The 21,923-nt window shown below is 41.3% G+C and overlaps 1 protein-coding gene across 2 annotated transcripts in view; it reads left to right on the top strand.

The window, feature by feature from the left end:
• The window catches only part of LOC122540954 (NT-3 growth factor receptor-like), a 767,468-nt gene that overhangs the window by 714,111 nt on the left and 31,434 nt on the right, over window positions 1-21,923 (top strand). For both annotated transcript variants that reach the window (XM_043677305.2, XM_087981472.1), the window contains one exon: window positions 7,966-8,206. In XM_043677305.2, coding sequence (XP_043533240.1) covers window positions 7,966-8,206 — 241 coding nt within the window. The remainder of the gene's footprint in view (window positions 1-7,965; window positions 8,207-21,923) is intronic.

Below are 21,923 nucleotides of genomic sequence, written 5' to 3' on the forward strand. Positions count from 1 at the left end.
GGCTGGAATCAAACCGGATCCCTGGTGCTGTGAGGCAGCAGTGCTAACCACTGTGCCACTGTGCCGCCCATATATGTCCTCTTGTTCTCTCCCCTTTTATGAACTTTTACAGGAGAGACTTGTGTTATAGGGAGAAGTGCACTGAATTATTTTATTTTCCTCTCTCCTATCCACCAACAGAGGTGTTTTAATTTTTCTTGTTTCTTTTCCTTTTTGCAATTGGCTATAGAATGCACAACACCCCAAGCCCTCCACTTGTACAGTTCATTCCTTAAATGATCATCAACGAACTGTCTTTAGGGTTGATGAAGGCACAGTGAGGTAAAGTTGGTGCCTAGCAAATACAAGTTTTGTTTTCTATCTGAACTATGATTTTAAAGAGATTTAAATCAAATGGAGGCTTAGCTAAGCTTGAAGTCTTGCTTTGTTATCACCACAGATAGAATCCATAGAATCCTACAATGTGGAAGCAGGCCATTCAGCCTGTCGAGTCCACACCAACCCTCTGAAGAGCATCCCTCTCAGACCCACTCCCTGCTTGATTCCTGTACCCCTGCATTTCCCATGGCTAATCCACCTAGCCTGCATACCTTTGGACTGTGGGAGGATGCTGGAGCACCCAGAGGAAACCCATTCAGACATGGGGTGAATGTGCAAACTCCATACAAACAGTTGCCCAAGGCTGGGATCGAACCTGGGTCTCTAGGTCTGTGAGGCAGCAGTGCTAACTAGACTTAGCAGATATACTCAATATTAACAGCAGACTGCTTCTTCTAAGACTGAAGCAAAATACTCAGATTTTGAGAAGCTGCAGGAGCTTCGGCTATGTGACATGTCTATTAAGGAGTCAGTTTCAACTCAACAATCAGTTTCTATTTCTCTGGCCAGCACTATTGTTCATTTGTTTGAGATCAAAGGTGAACCGTTAATGCCACTTAAGGCATAATGATTTTCAATAACAACACCATATACACAGACACACGCGCAGAAACATTTCATCTGCTAGTCTTTTGGACTTGTGGATTGCAAGACTCACACAATGCAAACATTTAACATTGAAAGAGAATGATATCTAAGTTTTCCCTTAGTAAATGTTGATTGAACTCCTTGAGATTGTGGTCAGTTTGCTGCTTGTGAGTTGCAATGACCATGTTTTAGACCAGCAAATATCATTTTAAGGGTAAAGTATTACTTCTTAAACAAATTATGATCATTCTTTATGTCTCATGGATACAGCAATTGGGTACTGAAGAATGAGATTGTTTGGGGCCACAATTCTGACAGAATGTTTGAAGCCAGCCACAGTACAATCTGTCATAACATTGGGCAGAATAGTTCTATCTGCATTAATATCTGAATTTAATCATTCTTTGCAACTTGTTAAAAATGTTTTTCTCGATCAGGTTTTTCGGGTATGAGACATCAATTGCACTAAAACAATTATCAAAGGGAATTGATCTACAGACAATTCCTCATTTCTGTGAACCCATTCCTAAGATTGGGAGACGTCATTGAAAGGATTCGAAATGCCCAGGATGACTCTAAAACCTGCCCAGAATTTCATTATAATAAACTCCTGGATTCAGATTGAAATGCATTGTATTTATTCAGAACTTCCTACAAAGTGAAATACTTCCTTTCTTCCTATTTATCTTTTCTGTTCAGAGAGAAAAAGAAGAATTTGCATTTCTATAGTGTCTTTCATGGATTTAAGATGTTCCAGGAATTTTAATGAAATGTTATTGAAAAATAGTTACTGTTGTAATGTAGGCAGCTGAAGAAACCAAATGGTGGACACCAAATTCCTCAAACAGTGATGAGACATTCTCTTTTAGTGGTGGAATTGTGTGAGGAACAAATGTTGGCCACGATGCCTCTCCTGCTGCTTTTCAAAAAAAATACTGAAAATCTTTATATCTCTTAGTGAGGACAGATGGACCTTAGTTTGCTGTGCTATCTGAGAGACAAGGCTTAGACAGTAAAACACTCTCAGTTTGTCAAGTGTTCTAGTCTCCAGAGTGGGATTTAGAAGCAATACGTGTCTCACTGAACCAAAGCTTACAGTGACAGTTAAGATAATAAATGTATAGAAAAGGTTCATCTGGAATGCTACCTTAAAACAAGCAGTAGGACAAGAGGATGCTGGGTTCAAGCTATTAAAGATAATGACAAGGATGATAAATGAGGTTTCTCTTCATGCAAAGACTGATCAACACTTGGAATGAATCTACAGACAAAGTGGTGCAGGGAAGTTGCCTGAGATCATTTAATGAACAAACAAAGGCAGCAATGGGGAAGCACTGGGCTATGGTGAATTAAGATGGATGGATTCCTTTGACAAGGTGTTGCACAGGAGGCTGCTGAGTAAGATGAGGACCTGTGGTGTTAGGGGCAACGTGCCAGCATGGATAGAAGATTGGCTGTCTGGCAGAAAAAGCACAGCAGGTCAGGCAGCATCCGAGAAACAAGAGAATCAATGTTTCGGGCAAAAGGGCTTTTGTCCGAAACATCGATTCTCCTGCTCCTCAGATGCTGCCTGACCTGCTGTGCTTTCCAGCAAAACACTCTTGACTCTGATCTCCAACATCTGCAGTTCTCACTTTCTCCTGTCTGGCAGAGAGTGGGGAATAAAAGGGTCCTTCTCGTGATCACAGCTGGTGACAAGTGGTGTTCCACAAAGGTCAGTCTTGGGATCACAACTTTTCACTTTATACATTAATGATCTAGATGAAGGAACTGAGGGCATTCTGGCTAAATTTCCAGATAATACAAAGTAGCATTGAGGTAACAGGGTGGCTACTGAAGGATTTGGACAGGTTAGGAGAGTGGGCAAAGAAGTGGCAGATGGAGTACAATGTGGGAAAGTGTGAGGTCATGCACTTTGGAAGAATAGAAGTGTGGACAATTTTATAATTGGAGAGAAAATTTAGAAGTCTGAAATGCAAAGGCACTTGGGAATTCTAGTCCAGGATTCACTCAAGCTAAACTTGTAGGTTGAGTCAGTAGTTGGGAAGGCAAATGCAATGTTGACATTTATTTTGAGAGGACTTCAATATAAAAAACAGGGATGTACTTCTGAAGCTCTATAAAGCTCTGGACAGAACTCATTTGGGGTATTGTGCATAGTTTTGGGCCCCATATCTCATATCCCCATATGCACTGGGACTGGAGTGTGTTCAGAGGAGGTTTATGAGAATGGTCCCAGGAATGAAAAGCTCAACATATGAGGAATGTTTGAGGATTCTGGGATTATACTCAATGGAATTTAGAAGGATGAGGAGGATCTAATTGAAATTTACAGAATACTGAATGGCCAGGACAGAGTGGCTGTTGGGGAAGATGTTTCCATTGGTAGGAGAGACTAGGACCCGAGGGCACAGGCTTAGAGTAAAGGGAAAACCTTTTAAAACAGAGGTAAGGAGAAACTTCTTCAGCCAGAGAGTGGTGAACCTATGGAATTCATTGCCACAGAAGGCTATGGCGGCCAGGTTATTGAGTATATTGAAGACGGAGATAGATAGGTTCTTGATTCTCAGGGAATCAAGGGTTACGAGGAGAAAGTGGGAGAATGGGGTTGAGGAAATTATCCCCCATGATTGAATGATAGAGCAGATTCGATGGCTGAATGGCCTAATTTCTGCTCCTATGTCTTATGATCTTATGGACTCTTTTTGTATCTTCTGATTTCTGAAGAAGGAGACCGTCAGGTGTGTTTATAGGGAGAAGTTTGAGAGGTACAGTGTGAAGGTCAAATTAACATCTCAAAACAGAGAAGGTGAGTGGAAAAATAGTAACATCCTATTCATAATAATTCGTAGATACAACTTGTCTACTAAATGAATTAGAGGCCTGGAGATGTACAGCATGGATACAAACCCTTCGGTCCAACCTGTCCATGCCGACCAGATATCCCAACCCAATCTAGTACCACATGCCAGCACCCGGCCCATATCCCTCCAAACCCTTCCTATTCATATACCCATCCAAATGCCTCTTAAATGTTGCAATTGTACCAACCTCCACCACTTCCTCTGGCAGCTCATTCCATACACGTACCACCCTCTGTGTGAAAACGTTGCCTGTTAGGTCTCTTTTATATATTTCCCCTCTCACCCTAAACCTATGCCCTCTAGTTCTGGACTCCCCGACCCCAGGGAAAAGACTTTGTCTATTTATCCTATCCATGCCCCTCATAATTTTGTAAACCTCTATAAGGTCACCGCTCAGCCTCCGACACTCCAGGGAACAGCCCCAGCCTGTTCAGCCGCTCCCTGTAGCTCAGATCCTCCAACCCTGGCAACATCCTTGTAAATCTTTTCTGAACCCTTTCAAGTTTCACAACATCTTTCTGATAGGAAGGAGAGCAGAATTGCATGCAATATTCCAACAGTGGCCTAACCAATGTCCTGTACAGCCGCAACATGACCTCCCAACTCCTGTACTCAATACTCTGACCAGTAAAGGAAAGCAAACCAAACGCCTTCTTCACTATCCTATCTACCTGTGATTCCACTTTCAAGGAGCTATGAACCTGCGCTTCAAAGTCTCTTTGTTCAGCAACACTCCCTAGGACCTTACCATTAAGTGTATAAGTCCTGCTAAGATTTGCTTTCCCAAAATGCAGCACCTCGCATTTATCTGAATTACACCTCCAAATTTGGCGTCATCTGCAAACTTACTAACTGTACCTCTTATGCTCACATCCAAATCATTTATGTAAATGACAAAAAGTAGAGGACCCAGCACCGATCCTTGTGGCACTCCACTGGTCACAGGCCTCCAGTCTGAAAAACAATCCTCCACCACCATCCTCTGTCTTCTACCTTTGAGCCAGTTCTGTATCCAAATGGCTAGTTCTCCCTGTATTCCATCTAACCTTGATAATCAGTCTCCCATGGGAACCTTGTCGAACGCCTTACTGAAGTCCATATAGATCATATCTACCGCTCTGCCCTCATTAATCTTCTTTGTTACTTCTTCAAAAAACTCAATCAAGTTTGTGAGACATGATTTCCCACGCACAAAGCCATTTTGACTATCCCGAATCAGTCCTTGCCTTTCCAAATACATTCAAAGTTTGTGAGAAGATTTGTAGCTCGGGTGCTCGTTGTTGTGGTTCTGTTCGCCGAGCTGGGAATTTGTGTTGCAGACGTTTCGTCCCCTGTCTAGGTGACATCCTCAGTGCTTGGGAGCCTCCTGTGAAGCACTTCTGTGATGTTTCCTCCGGCATTTATAGTGGTTTGTATCTGCCGCTTCCGGTTGTCAGTTCCAGCTGTCCGCTGCAATGGCCGGTATATTGGGTCCAGGTCGATGTGCTTATTGATTGAATCTGTGGATGAATGCCATGTCTCTAGGAATTCCCTGGCTGTTCTCTGTTTGGCTTGTCCTATAATAGTAGTGTTGTCCCAGTTGAACTCATGTTGCTTGTCATCTGCGTGTGTAGCTACTAAGGATAGCTGGTCGTGTCGTTTCGTGGCTAGTTTCGAACTGACATGATGAACTATCCTTAGTAGCCACATACTCAGATGACAAGCAACATGAGTTCGACTGGGACAACACTACTATTATAGGACAAGTCAAACAGAGAACAGCCAGGGAATTCCTAGAAGCACGGCATTCATCCACAGATTCAATCAATAAGCACATCGACCTGGACCCAATATACCGGCCACTGCAGCGGACAGCTGGAACTGACAACTGGAAGATACAAACCACTATAAATGCCGGAGGAAACATCACAGAAGCGTTTCACAGGAGGTTCCCAAGCACTGAGGATGTCACCTAGACAGAGGACGAAACGTCTGCAACACAAATTCCCAGCTTTCCAAATACATGTACATCCTGTCTCTCAGGATTCCCTCCAACAACTTGCCCACCACCGAGGTCAGGCTCACCGGTCTATAGTTTCTTGGTTTGTCTTTACCGTCCTTCTTAAACAGTGGCACCACGTTTGCCAACCTCCAGTCTTCTGGCACCTCACATGTGACTATCGATGATACAAATATCTCAGCAAGAGGCCCAGCAATCACTTCTCTAGCTTCCCACAGAGTTCTCGGGTACACCTGATCAGGTCCTGGGGATTTGTCCACTTTTAATTATTTCAAGACATCCAGCACTTCCTCCTCTGTAATCTGGACATTTTGCAAGATGTCACCATCTATTTCCCTACAGTCTATATCTTCCATATCCTTTTCCACAGTAAATTGTCATAGAACAATAGAAATCATGATAAAATGGGGTGTTTATCCCACTGGTATTCCCGTAGGAGGATATTGTTCCCCTAGTTAGGTCCATCAAGGATTTTATTTCCCAAATGCCTAACTTCTAGATTTGTTTCCCTTGCATATTCTGTGTGGGATTCTCCTCTAGCAAAGTTGACACCAGGTGGGCTGTCCTCTTGGCTGCCCATATACTCATGGCAGGAGTTTGACTGTTTAATTCCATGTTGGTGGTTTTAATCCTTGGAGTGTCCTCACTTGCATTTATAACTATGCTCCTCGCAAGGACTGGGTAAATGCTGCAAGCCAATTATTGAGGAAATTGCCAGCTTCATCTCTGCATGCATTCTGGAGTTCTTACAATTCCACACTTCCCACTGTTAGTTATATTGCTCGTCACGTCTGAAACAAAATCCTGACATTCATTCCCAAATTGCTCTCTGTATTTACCACTGATCAAGGGCCATGTTTGTTGTGTATTTTGTACTGTTGAAACATAACTGATTTTTGAATCATCAATCTAATATTACACAGAAGTTTACAAATAGGCAGTCGGGTATCAGTGTGCTGCTACTGACAGGAGAGTTCCAATAGCCTGAGGGACAGTGTCAACAGAGAGAACAGAGAAACTGGAGAATTTTTATTTTATTTGTGATTTTCTATTGAAAAAGGTCAAAAAGCGGTGAGGGTTGAAGCAGAAGTATGTTACAGGGAAAGAAAATGGAAGATGAGGCTTTTCTGAGTTTTGTGATAGGGCAGATTAGCTGGGAGGAGAGGGTGGATGAAACTTTACTCTGCATGTAACTTGTGTTGTACCTGAGCTGGGAGTGCTCGGCTGGACAGTGTTGGAGAGTTTTACCTTCTATCTCATTCCAACTACAGTATTCCACCAGCACCTTCCAAACTCATGACCTTTACCATCACCAAAGTCAAGGGCAGTAGATACATGGGAACATCATCTGCAAGTCATACACCATCCTGACATGCAATTGTATCATTGTTCCTTCTTTGTTACTGGTTTAAAGTCCTGGAATTCCTTTTCTAACAGGTGGTAATGACTAACTCCCTTCCTAACTCCTTTCCTAAAAGGTGGTAATGAGCTATCTTCCAGAACGGCTCAACTCCTTAGATATACTTACACCCCAAGGCGTGGAGCCATTCCAGAAGTTAGCTTATTACCACCTTTTCCAGGTTAAAAATCACACAACACCAGGTTATAGTCAACAGGTTTATTTGGAAGTATAAGCTTTCGGAGCGCTCCTCCTTCCAAATAAACCTGTTGGATTATAATTAGTCGTTGTGTGATTTTTAACTTTGTCCACCCCAGTCCAATACTGGCTCCACACCTTTTCCAGTGTAAGTAGAGATGGGCAATAAACACTGGCCCAGGCCAATGATACCCACAATCTATGAATGAATAAAAAAGACTGGGAATGCTTAAACCGGGAATACCTTTACCGGAATTTGGTGCCTGAAATGGAACTGCGCACTTTCATATTACTTAATCCTGAACAGCTTGATGAAGCTAAGGTTCAAAAAGGTGAGTTAAGTGCATGTTTGGGTAATGGGAGAAAGTTAGGATAGGGATTCTCCTCATCCCCGAGGAATAATCCAGCACCACATTCTGAATAAGTGGGATTATCTTGTCCAACTCTACATTTTTAAAAACAAAATCCAATCTGTTCAGGACAGTCAGATTTCAGTTGAAAGAACCTGTCGCACTGATTGCTATCTCTTTGCTTCACAGGGCTCGCGGGCCAGATGCGATGATTCTAGTGGATGGGCAGCCACGACTGAAAGGGGAAATGAGCATCTCTCAGATGTTAAACATCGCCACGCAGATCGCATCTGGTATGGTGTACCTGGCCTCACAACACTTTGTTCACAGGGATCTGGCCACTCGCAACTGCCTGGTTGGAGGAAACGTGCAGGTTAAAATTGGAGATTTTGGAATGTCAAGAGATGTCTACAGTACAGATTATTACAGGGTAGGTTCCTCATTGACAGTGGGTTAACACTGTGGACACATTGCTTGTAAGAATTAAAGACAAGTGCATCATTCACTCTTATTCGATAAGTTATTTCTATATTTTATAGGACAGACCACCACAGCTTTGACTTTCCATTGTGCCACAGCCTCTAGACGTCCCCATCCTTGTTCAGCACAAATGTCACTACAGTTATAGGTTCCTGTTTCAACATGAGTTATGATAAACAACACCATCCGGTTTCTCTCCCATTGTCACTGATGCTCTCTGTGAAGAGCCACCCAGCTCCTGTTCCCTGACTCCATTCCACTAAAGCACTGACCGGCTAACATTCCTAAACTGACATTGCAAGTATTTTTGTCTGTCCATATGCCACCTGCTTCCATTTCAAAACCATGAAGCCCTTCCCAAAGAATACTGATGGCCAGCTTGCTGTTGTTGCCAACTACTACCACATCTTTAAATTTGCATTCTGTTCAAAGTCCTTAAACATACTATGACATCCCAAACTCATTCCCACTTCTCCCAAAACTCACTGCTTGCATCTCTCCATCATGTTTTGACCGCACTACCAAATAGTCAATATTAAAGCAATGGGTACATTTCTCAATGACTGTGAGCAAACAATGTTTCTTTTCATGACAAAGCTAACTGTATTGTCACCTATTGTCCAGCTCAATGCCACTGTAACTGTCGTCTCTTAATCAGCAACAGCTTCCCTTTCCAGCTTTTCACCATAGTGTCTGCTGTTCAGCATAGATCTACCCATGACAGGGTAATTTTCCTCAACTACAGGCAGTCCCTCATTAACATCATTCACAGGCTTTTGATCCATTTCTACACATGCATTGGTGACACCTAAATCTATCTTATCACCAATTTGGTACAGCCTCTGTGTTGTCAGACTATTTGTTTGATCCATTCTTGGCAGAAGCATAATTTCTGCAGATCAAATATTGGAAAGAGCTAAGTCATTGCCTCAGGCTCCACAGGCAAACTAATTCTCTTTTCCTAACCACTTTATCAGGCTGAATCAGTCTGTTTCCAGTTTCAACACTGAGCTGAGATTCTGATTCCACTTTCTCTCCATCACAAAAACAGTCAACTGCCGCCTTCATAATAATCCACATCATTCTATAATAATCCACATCACTGCATAATAATCCACATACTCTATAATAATCCATATCACTCTATATTAATCCACACCACTCTATAATAATCCACATTACTCCATAATAATCCACATCATTGCATAATAATCCACATACTCTATAATAATCCATATCACTCTATATTAATCCACACCACTCTATAATAATCCACATTACTCCATAATAATCCACACCACTCCATAATAATCCACATCATTCTATAATAATCCACATCACTCTATAATAATCCATATCACTCTATAATAATCCACACCACTCCATAATAATCCACATACTCTATAATAATCTACATCATTCTGTAAGAATCCACATTACTCCATAATAATTCATACCACTCTATAATAATCCACAACACTCTATACTAATCCACGCCACTCCATAACGATCCACATCACTCCATAACGATCCACATCACTCCATAATGATCCGCATCACTCCATAATGATCCACATCACTCCATAATGATTCACATCACGCCATAATAATCACATCAGTCCATAATGATCTACGTCACAACAGAATAATCCAAGTCATTCTATAATAATCCGCATCATTTTTGTAATAATCCACATCACTCTAAAATAATCCATATCACTCTATATGAATTCACAACATTCAATAGCAATCCACATCATTCCATAATAATCCACATCATTCAAAAATGATCCACATCATTCTATAATAAACCACATCAGTCTATAATAGTCCATGTAACTCCATAATAATCCACGTCATTCTATAATAATCCACATCACTCTATAATGATCCACATCACTCCATAATAATCCATATCACTCGATAATAATTCATATCATCCCATTATGATCCACATCACTCTAAGGTAATCCACATCACTCTATAATAATCCATATCACCCCATAATAAACCACAGCACTCTATAATGATCCACATCATTGTATAATAATTCACATCACCCCATAATGATCCACATTACTCTATAATGATCCACATCACCCCATAATAATCCACGTTACTCTGTAATACTCCACATAACTCTATAATAATCCACATCATGCTATAATAATCTACATTACTCCATAATGATCCACATCACCCTATAAAATCCACATCACTCTATAATAATACACATCACTTCATAATTAAGCATGTCACTCTATAATAATCTACACCACTCTATAATAATCCACATCACTCTATAAAAATTCACATCACTTCATAATGATCCACATCACTCCATAATTAACCACATCACTCTCTAATAATCCACATCACTCTCTAATAATCCACATCACTCCATAATGATCCACATTACTCCATAATGATCCACATCAATCTATAATGATGCACACCACTCTATATTAATCCACATCACTCTATAATAATCCACATCACTCCATAATGATCCACACCACTTCATAATAATCCACATCACTCCACAATTAACCACATCACTCTATAATAATCCACATCACTCCATAATGGTCCACATTACTCTCTAATAATCCAAATCATTCCATCATTAACCACATCAGTCAATAATAATCCATATCAATCTATAATAATTCACATCATTCGATAATGATTCACATCACTCTATAATAATCTATATCACTCCATAATAATTCACATCACTACATAATAATCCACATCACTCCATAATGATCAACATTATTCTATAATGATACACATCGTTCTATAATAATCCACGTCACTCCATAATAATCCACATCACTCTATAATGATTCACATCACTCCATAATGATCCACATCACTCTATAATGATTCACATCACTCCATTATGATCCACATCACTCTATAATAGTGCACATCACTCCATAATGATCCACATCACTCTATAATAGTGCACATCACTCCATAATGATCCACGTCGCTCTATAATAGTGCACATCACTCCATAATGATCCACATCACTGTATAATAATCGACATCACTCTATAATAATCCACATCACTGTATAATGATCCACGTCACTCTATAATACTCTACATCACTCCATAATAATCCACATCACTCTATAAAGATCCACATCATTGTATAATAATCCACATCACTCCATATACCCCCACTTCATTCACTGACAATGCCAGAGCTCATGTGAGCAGTCTATTATTCTCCAACATCTGTTAGCTTCAGGTCACCCAAACTCTGAATGAATATATAATCTCTAACACCAAATTCCACCAGTTCATCACTCTCGTGCTGATCCACACACTAGCTTCCAGTTCCCAAAAAACCTCTGGTTTAAAATTCTTATTCTTGTAATTTCACAAAAATACGCTTCTTTGTAATCGCCTGCATCCTTATAATCAGCCTTATGCTCTCCATTGGTCTGATTCTGGCCTCTTGTAAATCCACTATCTCATTCCCCCACAATTGACAAGTATGCCTTCAGACATTGAGGCTATGCTTTTGGATTCACTGGTTAAACTATTGTACCGTTCTACCTTTAATTCCTTCTTTGCCTCGTACCTTTGGCCACAGTTCATAATAACTGCTTCTTTGGGCAGGCGTTTCATTTTTAAAAGTCTTTTTTTATCTCTATGAGGTGTCCAGTGATATTTGCCTTACATTAAAGGCCCAATACAAATCTAAGTTGATATTGGCCATGTGTTGTTACAGGTTAGCTCCCACAGCTAGCACAGATACACTCTGGCATAGGGTAGGTGTCTCATCAATATTAATTTCAAACTCTCTATTTCCCTTTAAAAGATTCTGATTATGCTTTTGCACCAAAAATATTCACCGCTGCAGGATCTGTCGTAATGCATTAGCATAGATTGCTAGGGAGGTTGTGCTCCAGTACTTGTGGGATACTGGCAAATGAGATTGGGCCAATTAGAATGGGTGCATGATGAATTGCTAAATGGCAAGCTCCAATAGGTCACTGTAAGAATACGATGCCAGGGAGCACGTCATGTCACCAGATATGGAGAAGAAAATTCTGAAACCGTTCGAATGAAGGAATTTCTCCTCCTCATTCTAGAATAATCAGCTCCTTATCCGAAGACTGTATAGTCACGTTGTAGTTTCCCAGCCAAGGAATTGGTATTCATTTGGGATTTAAGGTTGCATCATTGTTTTTCAGTGGCTGAGAATACCAGAGTTGAAGACTCTCAGGTCTGGCATGGGAGTTCATCCTGAAGAAGAGTTTAACTGTTTATCTGACTCTACAAATGCTTCTGGCCGACCTGCTGGGCTTCTCTAGTATTTTCTGCTTGTATTTCAAGCCCAGCATGCCACTGATGAAATAGATTTCTCAGAATAGAATGAAGACACTGAATTGAAAGGAACAACTGCTTCAAGTGATCATCAGTCTGAGGGCGTTTTATTTAGTTTCATGTTGAAATCATTGCATTAACTGTTGCTGCCCAGTCTTACTTTCCAGTCTTAACAGGAACCAAGATAACTGTGAATCACATATCACTAGGGTATCCCTTAACAACTGTCTCCCTAAAATTAAATGATAGCTCATGATTGAAGCTCATAAATATTAGTTTCACTGGCGCATGAAAGATGTATTCATTGAAACAAATCAACTGTAGTGAATCTTTGGCTTCGCATTGTGCTTTTTTGCTGTAAAATCAATTAGAGGGTATTTGATACTAACTGGGACCCAGATCATTTCACAATTGTAAGCTACCACAGGAAGATTTAATTATTCCAGGATTTATTAGATACTGCAGCCCACGCTATCACAAAACAAAGACCTGTTGCTACGGTCATGCACAAAATTTCGCAGAAAGAATCATGTTTGAAGCCAGTAGGTGCCTTGGGTTCCCAAGTGCTAATTTCTTCAGAGTTTTATCTTGTTTATTCTTTAAATAATTTTAAACTCTGTGATATATCTTAAGAACCCCGCGGTGTCTGTGGTCAGGAAGAGATTGACACTTTGAAACCGAGGTAATGCATCTTCCCACCAGTTATGAAGAGCATTTTTGTATTCTCTCTTGGGTTGTGGGTATTGATGGACCCGCATTTATTGCCCATCTCCAGTTGCCCTTCATAAGGTGGTAATGAGCTGCCTTCTTCAACCACTGCAGGCTACATGCTGTAGGTTCTTGCATAATGCTTTTAGGGAGGGAATTCCAGGATTTTAACCCAACAACAGTGAAGGAATGGAGGTGAGTGACTTGGAGGGGGTCTTTCAGATGGTGGTGTTCCTATGTGTGTGTTGTCCTTGTCCTTCTAGATGGAAGCAATCGTGAGTTTGGAAGGTTCTGTCTAAGGAGCCTGAGTGAATTCTGCAATGCATCTTGTAGATATTACAGTGCTGCTAATGAGTGTTGGTGGTGGAGGGAGTGAAAGGCTTGGTAAATCTTAGGCTGAAGTGTCTACTTAATTCAGTTCCCACGAAGTCCGTGGGGAATTCTTACATCATTGTTGTACAGTAAAGGCAAAGTCACCATTCTCTCAGAGGACCATGGGACTGGTAAGTATTTAACCTGAAGGTCAGCATGCCTGGGGCGAAGTTGAGAAGTTGGGATTTTCATGAAACCTGAACCGTATAACCCCATTTGAAATCTTTTTCTGGTCCTCCTCAGTCTGATGATCCATGAGGATAAAATTATTGTTAATACCATTGGCTCACATTTTGTTATAGTGTACCTTCATGCAGTTTTTCTCTCCCCTCTGATGAATAGCAGGGAAGTGACATCAAAACTCATAGACTACTTAACAAGCCTTGAACCCAGAGCTTCTGGCCTAGAGAAAGGGACACTACCACTGAGTCACAATGCTAAAGAAGTCTGATACACTTGGATTTGATGAGGGCTGTGTACTTTTCCCTTGCAACTCAGAATTCAGCCCAGGTCTGCCCAAAAGGGAATCAAACTATGCTGCCAATGGGGCACTGAACCACCATATAAAAATCCCCCTATTGGGTAGTAATTTGTATGTTCCCTTCGGGAAGCCCAAGGGTTTAAGAAAAGAAAGTGGGGCCCTCTTGAGGGAGGAGGTGTGCTTGTTGTTGAAGGTAAGCACCACTATTGGGACATAATATTTTTTCTCAATCTCACCAATGTCTAATTTGTATTTTATTAAACTTCGGCCAATAATCCTGCTTGCCAGGCTGATTGAGAGGTTTATAAGACCCCTCAGTTTGAAGAGATTAATGAAAGACTCAGACAAACTCAGAGATTGCTATTCTGTCGATTACCAATTCAGAGACACAAATCCCATCAATATCACTATCTCTTCCCATGATGAAGCTGTTAAGTCTGCTTCCCATGCAACTGATGTAAATGTTGCAAGCATCGAGAATAAGAGAAAGGAGGCAGCTTTTCACTAAACTGTGTACATTGGGATTTGTGAAACACCACTTAGGGTTACTGCAACACACGAACCTCTATTCCATTCTGATTTATAGTAACCTTGATTAAACATCACCCATTACATGCAACCCAATTTTCTCATATTTAACAATGTTTCTCTATAAACAGTTGTGTTTGCACATCCTGTGAACTGATTAATCACATTGATGTTAGAAGCAAAAACATTACTTGCAATTTATCACCTGTCACTTGGTCAACAATTGCAGCTGGGATTCTTTTCCATGTCCTCAAGTCAACTCTGTTTTCATCTCTCTCCACTACCCAGTAAGACCATAAGTTTCTCACACGTTGCTAAGATTTTTGCTTTACTTACTAGCTCCAGTAGTAAATTCTACAGCCTCATACACAGTGGAGATGTGCATGGCATGTTTCTTTTACATACAGGGTGGTAGGTGCCTGGAATGTGCTGCCAGTGGAGGTGATCAAAGCGCGTACAATAGCAACATTTAAGAGGCATTTAGACAGGCATATGAACAGGCAGGGATATCGCCCACATGCAGGGGGATTCCCTCCTTCAGGGTATTGTGAGTCAATCTATAGCACATGAACTGTAGCTGTTCATAAGATATAGGAGCAGATTTAGGCCATTCGACCCATCGAGTCTGCTCTGCAATTCAATCATGGCTGATGTGTTCCTCACCCCCTTTTTCCTGCCTTCTCTCTATGTCCCTTCAACCCATTACCAATTAAAAATCTGTCTAACTCCTCCCTAAATTTACTCACTGTCCCAGCATCCACCTCACTTTGGGGTAGCAAATTCCACAGATTCACAACCCTTTGGGAGAAGTAGTCTCTCCTCAGCTCTGTTTGAAATTTGCTACCCCTTATCCTAAGACTATGACCTCTCATCCTAGAATGCCCCACAAGAGCAAGCATCTGCTCCACGTCTATCTTATCCACACCTTTTATCATCATGAATACCTGAATTTGATCTCCCCTCATTCTTCTAAATTCCAGAGTATAGGCCCCTAAACTATTTAATCTCTCTTCATACGACAAAACCCCTCATCTCTGGTATTAATCTAGTGAACCTCCTGTGAACTGCCTCCAATGCCACTACATCTTGCATCCAATAAGAGGACCAAAACTGTGCACAATACTCCAGAAGCGGTCTCACCAATACCTTGTATAGATGGAACTATACTTCCTTACCTTTATATTCTATTTCTTTAGCACCATTCTATTCACTTTCCTTATTATCTGCTGCACCTGGATGCTAGCTTTCTGTGAGTCATGAATGAATACACCTCGATTCCTCTGCACTGGAGCACCCTGAAGTCTCTCCCCGTTAAGATAATAGGTGGCCTTTCCATTTCTTCAACCCAAATACATGATCTTACACTGATCCACATTAAACTCCATCTGCCACATTTTGGCCCACTCTCTTTCCCCATCTAGATCCAATTGTAATGTTCTTATTTCCTCATTGCAATTCACTGTCTCGCATTGTCCACAATTTATGTAGTGATAGAGCCTTCGATCCCTGTACCCAAGTCATTAATGTAGATAGTAAATGGCTAGGGTCCAAAGACTGAACCCTGTGGCACCGCACTAGTTACATCTTGCCACCCAGAAAAAAAGTCATCCTGACTTTGTCTTCTGTCCACCGTCTGTTGAAGAAGGTACCATCTTCTCAAGGGGCACCTATGGAGGGGAAAAGCATGTTAGCCAGCAAGTGACATCCATGTCCCATGAGTGAATAGGGAAAAAAAACGAGTGGGATTAGTTTAGAATGGCATCATGTTGGGCCAAAGGACCTGTTCCTACACTGTTACTTAATGTAAAATCTTACATTCATGTCTCTGTCCAGTTGATAACTAGAAACTGTCTCTTTCTATTGGTATTTTTCTCTGTGCCTTCAAAGGTTTAAGCAAATTTTCCAATAATTTTCCTATTTCCTCCTTCTTTTGGGTCCCAGAACATGCGGTTGCCTCCAAGCTCTCGATCAATTTCTCCTAAAATTCCTTGCCTGTCCAGCCTCTGCCAACATGGCTCTGCTAAGCTGCTCATTACACAGAATCTGCCTTGAACTAATCATGAGTTACGTGCTGAGCAGTTATCGTGCTTTGTCAGACAGTCAATAAAGAGAACTTTGTTTGACCAGGCGGGTGGTCATTAGAATTTGGAAGAATGAGAGGAGATGTGGTTGAAACGTGTAAAACTCGAACAGGGCTGGGCAGACTACACACAGGGAGAATGTTTCCTCTGGACTGGGTCACGGTCTCAGGATAAGGGGTGGGCCACTTAGGGCTGAGATGAGGAAACATTTCTTTACTCAGAAGATGGGTAACCTGTGGAATTCACTACTACACAATGCTGTGGAGGCTGAGTCACAGTGTATAATGAAGAAAGAGATTGATAATTTTTTAGATATGGTTATGGACCAGACCAAACCCACACAAAATATATTGAGGAGATGGCCTCGACCCTAATTTTTATTTTATTTCAAAGCAATGTGTAAGGCACTGCAGTCTAGGTGTGATTCGATTGACCAAACTACGAGGCTTTAAGCAAGATGCACTTTATTCTTACACCACGGATAAAACACAAACAAAAAAAAATAGCTCTAACTAAAGGTAAAAAATTACTTTTAACTCAATTGAAATATTTACTAAAATAATATATTATTTAACTACAACTCATCAACTGTTCCAATATAGCAGCATCCCATAAACACACCCCTGACAAAGGCAAATTCAACAAAACAGGTTTTCTGCACTTGTAATCGCCTCCAGTCCTGGAGAAAGAACCCCGATTGAATGAACCCAGCAGCAAAGGGAGAATGCAAACTTTTTGCAGCAGCAGAGAGAGAGCTATCTCTCGTAGCTTCAACTCCAAAACCTCAACTTCAACAACTGAAAGCAATAACTAAAACCTTATCTCTGTGTGAGCATGACACCACCCATTCATGTTTCATTTTTTCAGGAAAAGCTATTTATTCTGCTTTCATTGGAATAGACACCTCAGCACCAGGTTTACAACCTCTTCAAGAGGAGCAGGACAGAAAAAACTCTCTTAAAGACACAACTTCTCATAATATTAAAGGATATAGAGAGAAAGCAGGACTGTGACATTAAGATAGAGGATCAGCCATGATTATATTAAGTATTCTGGGTAATCCAAGATGGAGGACAGGAAAAATTTCTAGCTGTAACAGCTGCTCCTTTATGGAGGTATTTTAGGTGTTGGAGGTGATTTCCTCGAATTCCAGGAGCAGCACTTACTGTTTTATATGCTGTTGCATTGTTTTGGAACTTTGGAAAAAAAAGTCAAAACAACAGTAGTTTTAAAAGGGAGAAGAACAGACAAAGGAAGCACATAGTGAGGTCAGTGCAAGAGAGAAAGAGAGAGAGAACTGGCACAGTTACTGCCTTTGCTGTTTTTGAATTCATGTATCGTTGGACATTGGAGTGCATCTGGGAAAATTAACAAACAGTGAATGTCACAACTAATCTTGAAGGAACCAGTTCACAGCACAGAGATAGATAAGTTAATCGTTGTTTTAAGTCTGTCCAATAAAAAGGCTGCAGTAGTGAGTACAGTGGGTTCTTTCTTGATTATATGTTTTTGGAGATAAGTCTCTTGATTAAAATTAAAACATAAGCCATACCTATTAATTTAACCTGGTGTAGTGTTTTGTAGAAGAATAAAACGGTGTTATTTTCTGGGTCTGTAGATTATGAAGGAGCAAAAATGGCCTTTGCAGTGATATGTACTTCTTGTCAGATGTGGGAGTTTAAAGAGAGTTTAAGGGTTACTGTGGATTATATATGCCATAAATGCTGTTGGATGCGAATCTTATCAGATCGAGTGGATCGGTTGGAGAGACAGATGAAAGCAATGAGGAATTTGCAACAGCAACAGTATGTGATGGATGGCAGTTATAGGAAGGGGGGAAAGTCTCAGATACTGTCATATAGATGGGTTAACTCCAGGAAGGGTGAGAGAGGTCAGAACCTAGGGCTGTTTTGTGGATATACCCATTTCAAACAGGTATGCTGTTTTGGAAAATACAGGGGGTGATGGATTCTCAAGGGAACATAGCACGAACAGCCAAGTTTCTGGTATTGAGACTGGCTCTAATGCAACGAGGGAAACGTCTGCTTCCAAGAGATCAATTGTGTTAGGGGATTCTGTAGTCCAAGGTATAGACAGACGTTTCTATGGCCAGAAGAGAAAAAGCAGAATGGTGTGTTGTTTCCCTGGTGCCAGGATCAATGATGTCTCAGAGAGGGTACAGAATGTTCTCACAGGGGAGAGGGGTCAGCAGGAGGTCATTGTCCATGTTGGAACCAATGATATAGGAAGGGAAAAGATTGAGATTCTGAAGGGAGATTACAGAGAGTTAGGCAGAAATTTAAAAAGGAGGTCCTCAAGGGTAGTAATATTTGGAGGTGGTGAGGAAAGAGATCAATCTGAGACTGGTACAGTTGAGGACAGAAGTGAGTCAAACAGTCAGGGCAGGCAGGGACAAGGTAGGACTAATAAATTAAACTGCATTTATTTCAATGCAAGGGGCCTAACAGGGAAGGCAGATGAACTCAGGGCATGGTTAGGAACATGGGACTGGGATATCATAGCAATTACGGAAACATGGCTCAGGGATGGGCAGGACTGGCAGCTTAATGTTCCAGGATACAAATGGTACAGGAAGGATAGAAAGGGAGGCAAGAGAGGAGGGGGAGTGACATTTTTGATAAGGGATAGCATTACAGCTGTGCTGAGGGAGGATATTCCCAGGAATACATTCAGGGAAGTTATTTGGGTGGAACTGAGAAATAAGAAAGGGATGATCACCTTATTGGGATTGTATTATAGACCCCCCAATAGTCAGAGGGAAATTGAGAAACAAACTTGTAAGGAGATCTCAGCTATCTGTAAGAATAATAGGGCAGTTATGGTAGGGGATTTTAACTATCCAAACATTGACTGGGACTGCCATAGTGTTAAAGGTTTAGATGGAGAGGAATTTCTTAAGTGTGTACAAGACAATTTTCTGATTCAGTATGTGGATGTACCTACTAGAGAAGGTGCAAAACTTGTTGAAACTTTATTGCTGGAACAGCACAGCAGGTCAGGCAGCATCCAGGGAACAGGAGATTCGACGTTTCGGGCACAGGCCCTTCTTCAGGGCCTGTTCCAGCAATAAAGTTTCAACTTTGATCTCCAGCATCTGCAGACCTCACTTTCTCCTCGAAGGTGCAAAACTTGACCTACTCTTAGGAAATAAGGCAGGACAGATGACTGAGGTGTCAGTGGGGGAGCACTTTGGGGCCAGTGACCATAATTCTATTCGTTTTAAAATAGTGATGGAAAAGGATAGACCAGATCTAAAAGTTGAAATTCTAAATTGGAGAAAGGCCAATTTTGACGGTATTAGGCGAGAACTTTCAAAAGCTGATTGGAGGCAGATGTTCACAGGTAAAGGGACGGCAGGAAAATGGGAAGCCTTCAGAAATGAGATAACAAGAATCCAGAGAAAGTATATTCCTGTCTGGGTGAAAGGGAAGGCTGGTAGGTATAGGGAATGCTGGATGACTAAAGAAATTGAGAGTTTGGTTAAGAAAACGAAGGAAGCATATGTCAGGTATAGACAGGATAGATCGAATGAATCCTTAGAAGAGTATAAAGAAAGTAGGAATATACTTAAGAGGGAAATCAGGAGGGCAAAACGGGGACATGAGATAGCTTTGGCAAATAGAATTAAGGAGAATCCAAAGGGTTTTTACAAATATATTAAGGACAAAAGGGTAACTAGGGAGAGAATAGGGCCCCTCAAAGATCAGCAAGGCAGCCTTTGTGTGGAGCCACAGAAAATGGGGGAGATACTAAATGAGTATTTTGCATCAGTATTTACAGCTGGAAAAGGATATGGAAGATATGGACTGTAGGGAAATAGATGGTGACACCTTGCAAAATGTCCAGATTACAGAGGAGGAAGTGCTGGATGTCTTGAAATGGGTAAAGGTGGATAAATCCCCAGGACCTGATCAGGTTTACCCGAGAACTCTGTGGGAAGCTAGAGAAGTGATTGCTGAGCCTCTTGCTGAGATATTTTATCATCGATAGTCACAGGTGAGGTGCCGGAAGACTGGAGGTTGGCAAACGTGGTGCCACTGTTTAAGAAGGGCAGTAAAGACAAGCCAGGGAACAATAGACCAGTGAGCCTGACCTCATTGGTGGGCAAGTTGTTGGAGGGAATCCTGAGGGACAGGATGTACATGTATTTGGAAGAGCAAGGATTGATTAGAGATAGTCAACATGGCTTTGTGCATGGGAAATCATGTCTCACAAACTTGATTGAGTTTTTTGAAGAAGTAACAAAGAAGATTGATGCAGGCAGAGCAGTAGATGTGATCTATATAGACTTCAGTAAGGTGTTCGAAAAGGATCTCCATGGGAGACTGAAGGCAAGGTTAAATCTCATGGAATACAGGGAGAACTAGCCATTTGGATACAGAACTGGCTCAAAGGTAGAAGACAGAGGGTGGTGGTGGAGTGTTGTTTTTTAGACTGAAAGCCTGTGACCAGTGGTGTGCCACAAGGATCGGTGCTGGGTCCTCTACTTTTTGTCATTTACATAAATGATTTGGATGTGAGCTTAAGGGATACAGTTAGTAAGTTTACAGATGACACCAAAATTGGAGGTGTAGTGGACAGCGAAGAGGGTTCCCTCAGATTAAACAGGATCTGGACCAGATGGGCCAATGGGCTGAGAAGTGGCAGATGGAGTTTAATTCAGATAAATATGAGGTGCTGCATTTTGGGAAAGCAGATCTTAGCAGGACTTATGCACTTAATGGTAAGGTCCAAGGGAGTGTTGCTGAACAAAGAGACCTTGGAGTGCAGGTTCATAGCTCCTTGAAAGTGGAGTCACAGGTAGATAGGATAACGAAGAAGGTATTTGGTATACTTTCCTTTATTGGTCAGAGTATTGAGTACAGGAGTTGGGAGGTCATGTTGCAGCTGTACAGTTCATTGGTTAGGCCACTGTTGGAATATTGCATGCAATTCTGCTCTCCTTCCTATCGGAAAGATGTTGTGAAACTTGAAAGTGTTCAGAAAGGATTTACAAGGATGTTGCCAGTGTTGGAGGATTTAAGCTATAGGGAGAGGCTGAACAGGCTGGGGCTATTTTCCCTGGAGCATCAGAAGCTGAGGGGTGACCTTATAGAGGTTTATAAAATTATGAGGGGCATGAATAAGATA

The sequence above is a fragment of the Chiloscyllium plagiosum genome, unplaced genomic scaffold (genome assembly GCF_037043375.1).
Source record: "Chiloscyllium plagiosum isolate Xiang-an unplaced genomic scaffold, Cpla_swu_hap1 HiC_scaffold_39, whole genome shotgun sequence".
Taxonomy (NCBI): domain Eukaryota; kingdom Metazoa; phylum Chordata; class Chondrichthyes; order Orectolobiformes; family Hemiscylliidae; genus Chiloscyllium; species Chiloscyllium plagiosum.